Source organism: Trematomus bernacchii, unplaced genomic scaffold, assembly GCF_902827165.1.
Source record: "Trematomus bernacchii unplaced genomic scaffold, fTreBer1.1, whole genome shotgun sequence".
Lineage (NCBI taxonomy): Eukaryota > Metazoa > Chordata > Actinopteri > Perciformes > Nototheniidae > Trematomus > Trematomus bernacchii.
Window position 1 is genome coordinate 113,844 of NW_022987700.1, and position 15,615 is coordinate 129,458.

Consider the following 15,615-nt stretch of genomic DNA (forward strand, 5'->3'; position numbering starts at 1 on the left):
ATCGTAGTGTATCGTAGTGTATCGTATTGTATCGTAGTGTATCATATTGTATCGTATCATATTGTATCGTAGTGTATCGTAGTGTATCGTATTGTATCGTAGTGTATCATATTGTATCGTATCATATTGTATCATATTGTATCGTAGTGTATCGTATTGTATCGTAGTGTATCATATTGTATCGTATCATATTGTATCATATTGTATCGTAGTGTATCGTATTGTATCATATTGTATCGCATCATATTGTATCGTAGTGTATCGTATTGTATCGTAGTGTATCATATTGTATCGTATCATATTGTATTGTATTGTATTGTAGTGTATCATATTGTATCATATTGTATTGTATTGTATCGTATTGTATCGTAGTGTATCGTATTGTATTGTATCATATTGTATAGTATAGTATTGTATTGTATTGTATCATATTGTATAGTATAGTATCGTATCGTATTGTATTGTATCATATTGTACAGTATAGTATTGTATCGTAGTGTATCGTATTGTATTGTATCGTAGTGTATCATATTGTATCGTAGTGTATCGTAGTGTATCGTATTGTATCATATTGTATTGTATTGTATCGTATTGTATCGTAGTGTATCATATTGTATCGTATCATATTGTATCATATTGTATCGTAGTGTATCGTATTGTATCGTAGTGTATCATATTGTATCGTATCATATTGTATCATATTGTATCGTAGTGTATCGTATTGTATCATATTGTATCGTAGTGTATCGTATTGTATCGTAGTGCATCATATTGTATCATATTGTATCATATTGTATCGTAGTGTATCGTATTGTATCGTAGTGTATCGTATTGTATCGTAGTGTATCGTATTGTATCGTAGTGTATCATATTGTATCGTATCATATTGTATTATATTGTATCGTAGTGTATCGTATTGTATCATATTGTATCGCATCATATTGTATCGTAGTGTATCGTATTGTATCGTAGTGTATCATATTGTATCGTATTGTATCGTAGTGTATCGTATTGTATCATATTGTATCGTATCATATTGTATCATATTGTATCATATTGTATCATATTGTATCGTATCATATTGTATCATATTGTATCGTAGTGTATCGTATTGTATCATATTGTATCGCATCATATTGTATCGTAGTGTATCGTATTGTATCGTAGTGTATCATATTGTATCCTATCATATTGTATTGTATTGTATTGTATTGTATCGTATTGTATCGTAGTGTATCGTATTGTATTGTATCATATTGTATAGTATAGTATTGTATTGTATTGTATCATATTGTATAGTATAGTATCGTATCGTATTGTATTGTATTGTATCATATTGTACAGTATAGTATTGTATCGTAGTGTATCGTATTGTATTGTATCGTAGTGTATCATATTGTATCGTAGTGTATCGTAGTGTATCGTATTGTATCATATTGTATTGTATTGTATCGTATTGTATCGTAGTGTATCGTATTGTATCGTATCATATTGTATCATATTGTATCGTAGTGTATCGTATTGTATTGTATTGTATCGTAGTGTATCGTAGTGTATCGTAGTGTATCATATTGTATCGTAGTGTATCATATTGTATCATATTGTATCGTAGTGTATCGTATTGTATCGTAGTGTATCATATTGTATCGTATCATATTGTATCATATTGTATCGTAGTGTATCGTATTGTATCGTATTGTATCATATTGTATCGTAGTGTATCGTATTGTATCGTAGTGTATCATATTGTATCATATTGTATCGTAGTGTATCGTATTGTATCGTATCATATTGTATCATATTGTATCGTAGTGTATCGTATTGTATCATATTGTATCGTAGTGTATCATATTGTATCGTAGTGTATCATATTGTATCGTATCATATTGTATCGTAGTGTATCGTAGTGTATCATATTGTATCGTATCATATTGTATTGTATTGTATCGTAGTGTATCATATTGTATCATATTGTATCGTAGTGTATCGTATTGTATCATATTGTATCGTATCCTATTGAATCGTATCGGAACATATTGTATTGTATTGTATCGTATTGTATCGTAGTGTATCGTATTGTATTGTATCATATTGTATAGTATAGTATTGTATTGTATCGTAGTGTATCGTATTGTATTGTATTGTATCGTAGTGTATCGTATTGTATCATATTGTATCGTAGTGTATCGTATTGTATCGTATTGTATCGTAGTGTATCGTATTGTATCGTATTGTATCGTATCGTATCGTATCATATTGTATCGTAGTGTATCGTATTGTATCGTAGTGTATCGTATTGTATCGTAGTGTATCGTATTGTATCGTAGTGTATCATATTGTATCGTATCATATTGTATTATATTGTATCGTAGTGTATCGTATTGTATCATATTGTATCGCATCATATTGTATCGTAGTGTATCGTATTGTATCGTAGTGTATCATATTGTATCGTATTGTATCGTAGTGTATCGTATTGTATCATATTGTATCGTATCATATTGTATCATATTGTATCATATTGTATCATATTGTATCGTATCATATTGTATCATATTGTATCGTAGTGTATCGTATTGTATCATATTGTATCGCATCATATTGTATCGTAGTGTATCGTATTGTATCGTAGTGTATCATATTGTATCCTATCATATTGTATTGTATTGTATTGTATTGTATCGTATTGTATCGTAGTGTATCGTATTGTATTGTATCATATTGTATAGTATAGTATTGTATTGTATTGTGTCATATTGTATAGTATAGTATCGTATCGTATTGTATTGTATTGTATCATATTGTACAGTATAGTATTGTATCGTAGTGTATCGTATTGTATTGTATCGTAGTGTATCATATTGTATCGTAGTGTATCGTAGTGTATCGTATTGTATCATATTGTATTGTATTGTATCGTATTGTATCGTAGTGTATCGTATTGTATCGTATCATATTGTATCATATTGTATCGTAGTGTATCGTATTGTATTGTATTGTATCGTAGTGTATCGTAGTGTATCGTAGTGTATCATATTGTATCGTAGTGTATCATATTGTATCATATTGTATCGTAGTGTATCGTATTGTATCGTAGTGTATCATATTGTATCGTATCATATTGTATCATATTGTATCGTAGTGTATCGTATTGTATCGTATTGTATCATATTGTATCGTAGTGTATCGTATTGTATCGTAGTGTATCATATTGTATCATATTGTATCGTAGTGTATCGTATTGTATCGTATCATATTGTATCATATTGTATCGTAGTGTATCGTATTGTATCATATTGTATCATATTGTATCATATTGTATCGTAGTGTATCGTATTGTATCATATTGTATCGTATCCTATTGAATCGTATCGGAACATATTGTATTGTATTGTATCGTATTGTATCGTAGTGTATCGTATTGTATTGTATCATATTGTATAGTATAGTATTGTATTGTATCGTAGTGTATCGTATTGTATTGTATTGTATCGTAGTGTATCGTATTGTATCATATTGTATCGTAGTGTATCGTATTGTATCGTATTGTATCGTAGTGTATCGTATTGTATCGTATTGTATCGTATCGTATCGTATTGTATCGTATCGTATTGTATCGTAGTGTATCGTAGTGTATCGTAGTGTATCGTATTGTATCGTAGTGTATCGTATTGTATCGTAGTGTATCGTATTGTATCATATTGTATCGTATCATATCGTATAGTATAGTATTGTATCGTAGTGTATCGTATTGTATCGTATCGTATTGTATCGTATTGTATCGTAGTGTATCGTATTGTATCGTATTGTATCGTATCATATCGTATAGTATAGTATTGTATCGTAGTGTTTCGTATTGTGTCGTATTGAATCGTATTATATCATATTGTATTGTATTGTATCATATTGTATCGTATTGTATCGTAGTGTATCGTATTGTATCGTATTGTATCGTATTGTATCGTATTGTATCGTAGTGTATCGTATTGTATCGTAGTGTATCGTATTGTATCGTATTGTATCGTATTGTATCGTATCGTATCGTATTGTATCGTATCGTATTGTATCGTAGTGTATCGTATTGTATCGTATTGTATCGTATTGTATCGTAGTGTATTGTATCGTATTGTATCGTATTGTATCGTAGTGTATCGTATTGTATCGTAGTGTATCGTACTGTATCATATTGTATCGTATCGTATTGTATCGTATCATATCGTATAGTATAGTATTGTATCGTAGTGTATCGTATTGTGTCGTATTGAATCGTATTATATCATATTGTATTGTATTGTATCGTATTGTATCGTATCGTAGTGTATCGTATTGTATCGTATTGAATCGTATTGTATCGTATTGTATCGTATCATATCGTATAGTATAGTATTGTATCGTAGTGTATCGTACTGTATCATATTGTATCGTATCGTATTGTATCGTATCATATCGTATAGTATAGTATTGTATCGTAGTGTATCGTATTGTGTCGTATTGAATCGTATTATATCATATTGTATTGTATTGTATCATATTGTATCGTATCGTAGTGTATCGTATTGTATCGTATTGAATCGTATAGTATAGTATTGTATCGTAGTGTATCGTACTGTATCATATTGTATCGTATCGTATTGTATCGTATCATATCGTATAGTATAGTATTGTATCGTAGTGTATCGTACTGTATCATATTGTATCGTATCGTATTGTATCGTATCATATCGTCTAGTATAGTATTGTATCGTAGTGTATCGTATTGTGTCGTATTGAATCGTATTATATCATATTGTATTGTATTGTATCATATTGTATCGTATCGTAGTGTATCGTATTGTATCGTATTGAATCGTATTGTATCATATTGTATCGTATCGTATTGTATCGTATCGTAGTGTATTTTATCGTATTGTATCGTATCCTATTGAATCGTATCGGAACATATTGTATTGTATCATATTGTTTTATACCGTATCGTATCATATTGTAACATATCGCACATATTTTTGCTTCGACAGTACTCGCTCTCCTCTCATTTTTAAAACTTTTCTAGCCTTTAAAAAGTAACTGGGGGGGGGGGGGGGGGGGCGTCCCGGCAGATGCTCCTGTTAGCAACAAAAACACATTTCTCTTTTCCCCACATCAGGTCACATGGGCAAAGCTACGTAGCTAACCAAAGCTAACCTTCTCGCCACCGCCTCCGCTGCCACACTCTCCTTTGTCGTACCACCACTTGTTTTTCAATTTGTCCAACAGGCCTTGCTCATTGAGTTTTAACACTGCCAGGTTAACTGCGCTTCTTGAAAACGATAAAACATATTTGGTGAGAGGGGGTGAGTATGCCGTCCAATTTTAGGGAGGGAAAGGGGGGAGAAGGGGTAAGGGGGGGGGGTTAAAAGGGAGGAGTAGCAGTAGGAGAGGGACAAGGGTGGACAATGCAGAAATGCTTTAAATGAATACATCCCAAGAACAGAACACACACTCAACAAACATCTCTCTCCTCTAACGTGCCGTCTGCAGTGTTATTTTGTATATATTGATTGTTGTGCTTTTATTTAGGTCTTAATGTGTGCATATGTATAAATGTGTCTTTTGATTGTGTATATATATAGGTATATACATATTTGCATACACATTTTTATATATATATTTTTTTGTATTCGGGATTGTTGGAAACGGTTTTTCGATCTCTCTGAAAGATTGACAATAAAGTTGACTTTGACAAGTTGATTAGTTTAACTTAAAATAAAGGGTCAATACTTCCTGTCAAACCAACCAGCTTAAAATGTCTAAAAGATAGTTTTCCATTCAACTCAGAGTTGTAATGTTAGCATTAGCTTATGCTATAGGCTATATCTGATTAAACCATACAGAAGATTAGGAATAATATGTTTTTGCTTCACAAATAACTTCAACAATGACATTGCAATCTTTTTTTCCAGGTTATTCTCTAATATTTACCCTTAACAAAATATATCCTCCATTATCTCAACAAGTGGACATGCATGGTCCCAAGAGGATGATCCATTCACTAACTTCTATCATAGATTAGGCTAAAAATGTAGTGCAGGCATTCAGTTTCCTTTTACTTACGCCATTGTCTGTTTAATTAAACACCAAAGTTTGTTAAATGTAATGCTTAAAAAACGATCAAAGTGAAATAATAAAAATCTGGATTATCTGTGACGATAATCTCTTGCACTATTTTATTTATTTTCTGTTATTTCTTTCACTATTTGTATTGGTTTTATTTGTTTTATGTCCTATATATATTCATGTTGCATTGTTGGAGGAGCCATATCTACGCTGTAGCTACTGTGCACATGACAATAAAGCCTTCAAATGAAAACTATGGTTCACTAATAGAAATGGGTTTGCTTTAAATTATCTACAGATTGGGAATTGCAGGAAACAATTACACAAATTAGATTGTAAGTATATATATGTAAATGAAACATGTTGTTATTTCTACCCTAGCAAAGACAAAAACATAGAGAAAGCTAATTGAGTAATTGATAGTTTATTTTCCTTTGCCATGTGATACGTCTTCAACAATAATTACTGGCACCGAACGTTGGCATTAATTAACATCCTCAAAATATCTGCACCAGCCAGCGTTTTGAGAACAGCCAAATCATTTGGACCGGTTTTACACTTGTGTTTAAACGTCGGCCAATTCAAAGCTCACAGGATTTCTGAGCAATAAGCTGCTCTGGAAAAAACATGATTGACTTGCATAAAACGTCCATGAAAAGCCATTGAAAATAGGTTGTGTGTGTGTGTGTGAGTTTCACCGTGCTGTGGTGGAAATAGTGGAGAGAGATTTTGTTAAGCGTGCGTTTTGCTCCTTTTAAAAGTTATTAGCATCATTATGAAAATAAAAACAGTCAGCAATGGATGAGAAACAGCTGATATTTTGGATGTTTGTTTGCAGAGCCGTGTGAAATTTCAGCCTTGATTAACTGTGTTGCTTCTTGTTGTGTTTCCTGTCCGTTTTTTTGGAAAAGTGACTGACAGAGGATCGTAATGCCACTAAAAAAAACAAGATGGAGTCCCCGTAAAGCAGGAGGAAAGGGCGACTACTGTCAGGGACTCTTCCTGCTCAAAGCAAACCAGTAGAAGTCATGTGACTTCACCACCGTGACCGTGCTGTAGTTCCTTTATAGCCTAACGTTAGCTTTTTACTTCAGAAATCATAAAGTGGTGTTAATATGTGGAGATTATCCTAAACGTTTGTTTTCCAAAGAGAATATTTTCTGCAATAATCCAAAATCCAATTGGCTTTTTGTTGAGGGAACCTGGGCAATGCTAACTACAAAAATACATCATCCCTGCACCGCTCTAATGTGCATACGACATTACATCTTTGAAAGCTTTGAAGCCATCATGGAGCTGGTTTACACACTTGTGAAGTTTTTGAATTTCCTACATGTATCCCTTCAGTGAGACCTCGCCGCGGGGCTTTTTGATTGATGAGGCTGTGGATTGAGAGAGCAACTCCCCACAGTGAGAACAGTGTGCAGGAGGCAGAGTTACAGTTGGCTGAGCATTCAAACGGCTCCAAAACACTGCAGCAGTGGAGCATGAAGGGAAGCTGAAGTAGCATTAGCGTAACACATCTCTGATAATTACATCTGTACATATACAAAATGCATGTTGTCTAAAAGTTTCATTTGTCTAAATAATAGATTTCCAGAAGTTTTACAACAGCCTCGAGCATGCCATTCCAACAAGCGAGCACGAGCACACACAGATTTACCTGCTGTGGAGAGCTGTGGAAAAAGAGAAATGAAGTAACCACCCCTGCATGATCACGATCACGAGCATGCACTTAACACGGATGACAAAAAGCAACAATTTCTGCCCTAAAAAACGAACACAGAAACCCCCCAAAGTAACCCACCCACACCAAAGCGAAGATTAAGATTAAGAAAAGGCGGCACACCAGGGAAGGTGGAATAATTTGGACCCGTTTTTCGGTTGTGTTTAAACGTCGGCCAATTCAAAGCTCACAGGATTTCTGAGCAATAAGCTGCACTGGAAAAACATGATTGACTTGCATAAAGCGTCCATGAAAATAGGTAGTGTGTGAGTTTCACTGAGCTGTGGTGGAAATAGTGGAGAGAGATTTGTTAAAGGTCTCCTATTATGCAAAATCCACTTCTTCATGTCTCCTCTTCATCACCATGTGTCCCCTCTTCTTCATGTCTCCTCTACATCAACATGTGTCCCCTCTTCTCCATGTCTCTTCTTCATCAACATGTGTCCCCTCTTCTTCATGTCTCTTCTACATCAACATGTGTCCCCTCTTCTCCATGTCTCTTCTTCATCAACATGTGTCCCCTCTTCTTCATGTCTCTTCTACATCAACATGTGTCCCCTCTTCTCCATGTCTCTTCTTCATCAACATGTGTCCCCTCTTCTTCATGTCTCTTCTACATCAACATGTGTCCCCTCTTCTTCATGTCTCTTCTACATCAACATGTGTCCCCTCTTCTTCATGTCTCTTCTACATCAACATGTGTCCCCTCTTCTTCATGTCTCTTCTACATCAACATGTGTCCCCTCTTCTTCATGTCTCTTCTTCATCAACATGTGTCCCCTCTTCTTCATGTCTCTTCTACATCAACATGTGTCCCCTCTTCTTCATGTCTCTTCTTCATCAACATGTGTCCCCTCTTCTTCATGTCTCTTCTACATCAACATGTGTCCCCTCTTCTTCATGTCTCTTCTACATCAACATGTGTCCCCTCTTCTTCATGTCTCTTCTTCATCAACATGTGTCCCCTCTTCTTCACGTCTCTTCTTCATCAGCATGTGTCCCCTCTTCTTCATGTCTCTTCTTCATCAACATGTGTCCCCTCTTCTTCATGTCTCTTCTACATCAACATGTGTCCCCTCTTCTTCATGTCTCTTCTACATCAACATGTGTCCCCTCTTCTTCATGTCTCTTCTACATCAACATGTGTCCCCTCTTCTTCATGTCTCTTCTACATCAACATGTGTCCCCTCTTCTTCATGTCTCTTCTTCATCAACATGTGTCCCCTCTTCTTCATCAACATGTGTCCCCTCTGTGGAAAGAGACTCTGAAAGTTTCAGGAACAAAGATTCTCTCTCTTTTTGATCCATTTCTTTAAAAACCTGTCTGAAAATGAGCTGATCAGATTTTGGCCACTTGATGATGTCATAACGATTTTTTGTCTTGTGTAACCATTAGCCAATCAGCAACCAAGGTAACCCCCCCCCACCTTATCACCTGAATCTCCTCCTAGAGCACCATTGAGTTCTTTGTAACCAAATCTCTCTCAGAGGGGCGTGGGGAGGGGCTCCTTATTTTCATCTAAAGTAACAGACAGAGAATCAGCACTTTTGAAACAGGGCTGAAACAGAGGGGATTATGGGTAATGCTGCAAGGATCTGTTTGGTGTTTCCGCCAATCAGAGACAGGCTCTGGATATATCTGAGACCTGTGATATATTGATGAAAACAGTATAACAGGGGAACTTTAAGCGTGCGTTTTGCAATTGCTCAGAAACAGCTGATACTTGTGATGTTTGTTTGCAGAGCCGTGTGAAAATACAGCCTTCATTTAAGTGTTTTTCTCCCTGGTGTGTTTCCTGACTAGTTTTCAGAAAGTTAACCCGGAGTAACCCTCCCCACACCAAAGCAAAGATTAAGATTAAGATAAAGGCGGCACACCAGGGAAGGTGGAATACCATAACAACACGTAGCACATATTGTTACACTATTCCACCCACCTTAACTGTGAACCCTTCGGCGTTGCTACTCCGTATCCTTTGGAGTCGAGGTTCCCTCCCACTTTCATCGTGTCGCAGGGCTTCCTTTGTTCCGTGTACTCGTTCATCGTGGACTCCAGCAGAAAGGCGTATTTCCCTTTAGACTTTCGGACGCGAACCACTCCCTCTCCGGTCGTCTTCGTGAACACGGTGGGCTCGGCAGACTTCATGTAGCCCCACATCTTCTCGTAGACGGCGATTTTCGACCGCTGTGGAGGTTTGTTAGGGAGTCGAGGTGTGAGAGATGGAGGGAAGGGAGAGACAACATGTACGCACACAGCAACCAGGGCTGAGGTCGAACTGTCATTTTAGCTTTATAGTGGCTAGGATATATAGTGGTTAGGATATAGTGTTTAGGATATAGTCGTTATAGTGGTTAGGAAATAGTGGTTAGGATATAGTGTTTAGGATATAGTGGTTATAGTGGTTAGGAAATAGTGGTTAGGATATAGTGTTTAGGATATAGTGGTTATAGTGGTTAGGATATAGTGGTTAGGATATAGTGGTTATAGTGGTTAGGATATAGTGGTTAGGATATAGTGGTTATAGTGGTTAGGAAATAGTGGTTAGGATATAGTGGTTATAGTGGTTAGAATATAGTGGTTAGGACATAGTGGTTATAGTGGTTAGGAAATAGTGGTTAGGATATAGTGGTTATAGTGGTTAGGATATAGTGGTTAGGATATAGTGTTTAGGATATAGTGGTTAGGATATAGTGGTTATAGTGGTTAGGATATAGTGGTTAGGATATAGTGGTTATAGTGGTTAGGAAATAGTAGTTAGGATATAGTGGTTAGAATATAGTGGTTAGGACATAGTGGTTATAGTGGTTAGGAAATAGTGGTTAGGACATAGTGGTTATAGTGGTTAGGAAATAGTGGTTAGGATATAGTGGTTATAGTGGTTAGGATATAGTGGTTATAGTGGTTAGGAAATAGTGGTTAGGATATAGTGGTTATAGTGGTTAGGATATAGTGGTTAGGATATAGTGTTTAGGATATAGTGGTTAGGATATAGTGGATAGGAAATAGTGGTTAGGATATAGTGGTTAGGACATAGTGGTTATAGTGGTTAGGATATAGTGGTTAGGATATAGTGGATAGGAAATAGTGGTTATGATATAGTGTTTAGGATATAGTGGTTAGGATATAGTGGATAGGAAATAGTGGTTAGGATATAGTGGTTATAGTGGTTAGGATATAGTGGTTAGGATATAGTGGTTATAGTGGTTAGGAAATAGTGGTTAGGATATAGTGGTTATAGTGGTTAGGATATAGTGGTTAGGATATAGTGGTTATAGTGGTTAGAATATAGTGGTTAGGACATAGTGGTTATAGTGGTTAGGATATAGTGGTTATAGTGGTTAGGATATAGTGGTTAGGATATAGTGGTTAGGATATAGTGGTTATTGTGGTTAGGATATAGTGGTTAGGATATAGTGGTTAGGATATAGTGGTTATAGTGGTTAGGATATAGTGGTTATGATATAGTGGTTAGGATATAGTGGTTATAGTGGTTAGGATATAGTGGTTATAGTGGTTATAGTGGTTAGGATATAGTGGTTATAGTGGTTAGGATATAGTGGTTATAGTGGTTAGGAAATAGTGGTTAGGATATAGTGGTTATAGTGGTTAGGATATAGTGGTTAGGACATAGTGGTTATAGTGGTTAGGATATAGTGGTTATAGTGGTTAGGAAATAGTGGTTAGGATATAGTGGATAGGAAATAGTGGTTATGATATAGTGGATAGGATATAGTGGTTATAGTGGTTAGGAAATAGTGGTTAGGATATAGTGGTTATAGTGGTTAGGAAATAGTGGTTAGGATATAGTGGATAGGAAATAGTGGTTATGATATAGTGGATAGGATATAGTGGTTAGGATATAGTGGTTAGGATATAGTGGTTAGGATATAGTGGTTATGATATAGTGGATAGGATATAGTGGATAGGATATAGTGGTTAGGATATAGTGGTTAGGATATAGTGGTTAGGATATAGTGGTTAGGATATAGTGGTTAGGATATAGTGTTTAGGATATAGTGGTTAGGATATAGTGGATAGGAAATAGTGGTTAGGATATAGTGGTTAGGATATAGTGTTTAGGATATAGTGGTTAGGATATAGTGGATAGGAAATAGTGGTTAGGATATAGTGGTTAGGATATAGTGGTTATAGTGGTTAGGATATAGTGGTTAGGATATAGTTGTTAGGATATAGTGGTTAGGATATAGTGGTTATAGTGGTTAGGATATAGTGGTTAGGATATAGTGGTTATAGTGGTTAGGATATAGTGGTTAGGATATAGTGGTTATTGTGGTTAGAATATAGTGGTTAGGACATAGTGGTTATAGTGGTTAGAATATAGTGGTTAGGACATAGTGGTTATAGTGGTTAGGATATAGTGGTTATAGTGGTTAGGATATAGTGGTTAGGATATAGTGGTTAGGATATAGTGGTTATAGTGGTTAGGATATAGTGGTTATAGTGGTTAGGAAATAGTGGTTAGGACATAGTGGTTAGGATATAGTGGTTAGGATATAGTGGTTATGATATAGTGGTTAGGATATAGTGGTTAGGAAATAGTGGTTATAGTGGTTAGGAAATAGTGGTTAGGATATAGTGGTTATAGTGGTTAGGATATAGTGGTTATAGTGGTTAGGAAATAGTGGTTAGGATATAGTGGTTATAGTGGTTAGGATATAGTGGTTAGGACATAGTGGTTATAGTGGTTAGGAAATAGTGGTTAGGATATAGTGGTTAGGATATAGTGGTTAGGATATAGTGGTTATGATATAGTGTTTAGGATATAGTGGTTAGGATATAGTGGATATAGTGGTTAGGATATAGTGTTTAGGATATAGTGGATAGGAAATAGTGGTTAGGATATAGTGTTTAGGATATAGTGGATAGGAAATAGTGGTTAGGATATAGTGTTTAGGATATAGTGGATGGGAAATAGTGGTTAGGATATGGTGGTTAGGATATAGTGGTTAGGATATAGTGGTTAGGATATAGTGGTTAGGAAATAGGACCTAATTGATCATTCCACTGCAACCCTGGTAGCAAAAGAACATGGACTCTCATCTCAAACTGAATTACTGATTCAGATTTGAAGCATTTGAACTAATTCTTATCTCTACTTATTCTACATGTTGGGTCAGTTTGCACAAACTATATAATCACATTTTCTCTCAAACACCCCGATCTAATCTATGCAGAGAGTCTTGGTTTCATCTGACTAGGTAACACCCCACAACAAGAGTTAAAAAACAACGTTGACGTGAATCACGAAAAATGTTTACTTTTATATTTAGCTAATTGTTTCTTAGCCCAAGTGTTTGAAATATAACCACAAGCAGGTTTTACATTCTTAGTATGACACTGTGTACCTACAGTACCCTTAATATAATCTGTAGATAGTTTCTTCAATGTAACCTCTAATTTCTTTAATAATCTCATGTTTTATTCGCCTATTTCATACAATAGAACTTTATCTCCTGCCGCTGTTCGTGCTCGTTACATCTACCTGGATCATTTCATTACAACTTGTGTACGATAAACAGATTCATAACTATCTTAATCTGTAAAGACCTTTGCCCCTTAACATCATCTAGTGTAGTTTATTCTCATTTATTCTGTATATGTTCATGAATTAGGACTAGGTATTGTCATTTCTAGGGTTAGGGTTAACCAATGGAGACTCTGGTTTTAAATTCTTAGTATGACACTGTGTAACTACAGTCCCTTAATATAATATGTAGATTCAATGTAACCTCTAATTTCTTTAATAATCTCATGTTTTATTCGCCTATTTCATACAATATATTAATCTCCTGCCGCTGTTCGTACTCGTTACGTCATAAAAAGATTCATAACTATCTTAATCTGTAAAGACCTTTGCTCCTTAACATCATCTGGTGTAGTTTATTCTCATTTATTCTGTATATGTTCATGAATTAGGACTAGGTATTGTACTTTCTAGGGTTAGGGTTAACCAATGGAGACTTGTTACCAATCTTATGTTCCTACAAAGTTCACTACCATCCTTTTCTCAGGTGTGTCCTATAACTATCTTAATCTGTAAAAACCTTAACATCGTCATTAGTGTAGTTTGTTCTAATGTATTCTGTATTCTGTATATTTACTGAATTAGTTTGAGGAAATGTATCAGGACTAGGTATTGTAATCTCTAGGGTTAGGGTTAAGTAAAGGAGAGCAAACATGTCCTTACAAAGTGCTGGACCAGCCTTCTCTCAGGTGTTTCTCCTACCTGTCCGAGAGCACACACTCACCCTGAAGAACTCTTTGGTCGATCCCGAGTCCAGAGTCCCGTAAGCGATGTCCGTCTGTTTGGCCAGATCCTCGGCGCTCTCGATGGGAGAAACCATCCTCTCAACGGTGAGGAAAGCAGCCAAATTAGCGGTGTAAGAAGATATGATGATGAGGGTGAAGAACCACCAGACTCCCCCCACGATACGACCAGATAAGGACCTTTAAGGAGGAGGAGAAGAGGAGGATGTCGCCAGGTTTGGGAGGATTGTAAAGGATAGTAAAACAAAGGAACAGAAGGAAGTAGAGCCAGGGGGAATCAGGATAAGAAAGAGGGAGACGGGAAGACAGAAAACAGCCAGTTAGTGTTTGATAATACGGAGTCAAAGACAATATTTAAAGATAGGAAATATAACTGAAACATGGAGAGATTAGCCATCATAGGAGGAAGAAGTACTTTAGTAGATAAAGTAAGTATTGAGTTGGAAAAATACTCAGTTACAATTACAATCATGAAGTCAAAATCCAAGTGAAAGTCAAAAAGAATCGCCATTAAAATCTCCCGTTAGTAATAGTACAGAAATATGAACAGACATTATTTGTTGTATAAGTAAGTAAAAGTACTCATTCTGCCTCGTTAAATATTCTTTCTATGGTGATATGATATTGGATCAAGAAGCATTTTACAGTCAAAAGTACAAGTACCTTGAAATTGCACTTAAGAATAGTATTCGAGATGTACTTGTACAAAATGCTGTCGTATAAGTATGTTAAAGTACTCATTCTGCCTTAAAATGTAGTTAAATATTCTTTCTATGGTGATATCATATTGGAACAAGAAACATTTTACAGTCAAAAGTACAACAAGAATGTACTTAAGAATAGTATTCGAGATGTACTGTTGAAATGTTGTTGTATCGTTAGTAAAAGTACTCATTCAGCCTTAAAATGTGTGAAACATTGATGAATATCTTTTTGTAACAGTTATCCCACTGGTTTGATCTTCACTAAGGCAGTAGAGTTTCAGGAAAGTAACGAACCCTAAAGCTGTCAGATACTGAAGTGCAGTATTTGTATATATATATATGTGTATTTCCCTCTGAAATGCAGTAGTGTCGAAGTATGAAGCAGCACCACTACCCTCCACAGGGGGGCGCTCTGACTCCGCTCACAGCAGATCTCCCCCTCATTAGAGCCTCAGAAAGAAACCTCACATGATACAGAACATATTATCCCCTCCTTCCTCTTCTCCTCCCTCCTTCCTCTCCTCTTCCTCCTTCCTCCCTTCCTTCCTCTCCTCTTCCTCCCTCCTTCCTCTCCTCTTCCTCTCCTCTTGTATTATTATGTATGTATTTCAGGACCATGCATACTAATACGTTCATCTCAGAAAAAAGACGAGATGAATTATTCCAGAGTTTAGATAATAGCTCATTTCCATCTGCAGTCTTTAATCATTTCAGGATTATTATTATTACATATTATATTATTATCTTCCTCCATCCCTCCTCCTTCCTTCCTCCCTCCATCCTCCCTCCTTCCCTCTCTCCTT

General features: G+C 35.8%; 1 protein-coding gene across 1 annotated transcript in view; it reads right to left on the bottom strand.

Annotated features, from left to right (window-relative positions):
- LOC117490064 (glutamate receptor 4-like) overlaps positions 1-15,615 on the bottom strand; it is a 107,611-nt gene that overhangs the window by 16,971 nt on the left and 75,025 nt on the right. Inside the window, exons 11-13 of the mRNA XM_034139653.1 lie at positions 14,090-14,288; positions 9,757-10,004; positions 5,182-5,296 (exon numbers count right to left, since the gene is read on the bottom strand). Coding sequence (XP_033995544.1) covers positions 5,182-5,296; positions 9,757-10,004; positions 14,090-14,288 — 562 coding nt within the window. The remainder of the gene's footprint in view (positions 1-5,181; positions 5,297-9,756; positions 10,005-14,089; positions 14,289-15,615) is intronic.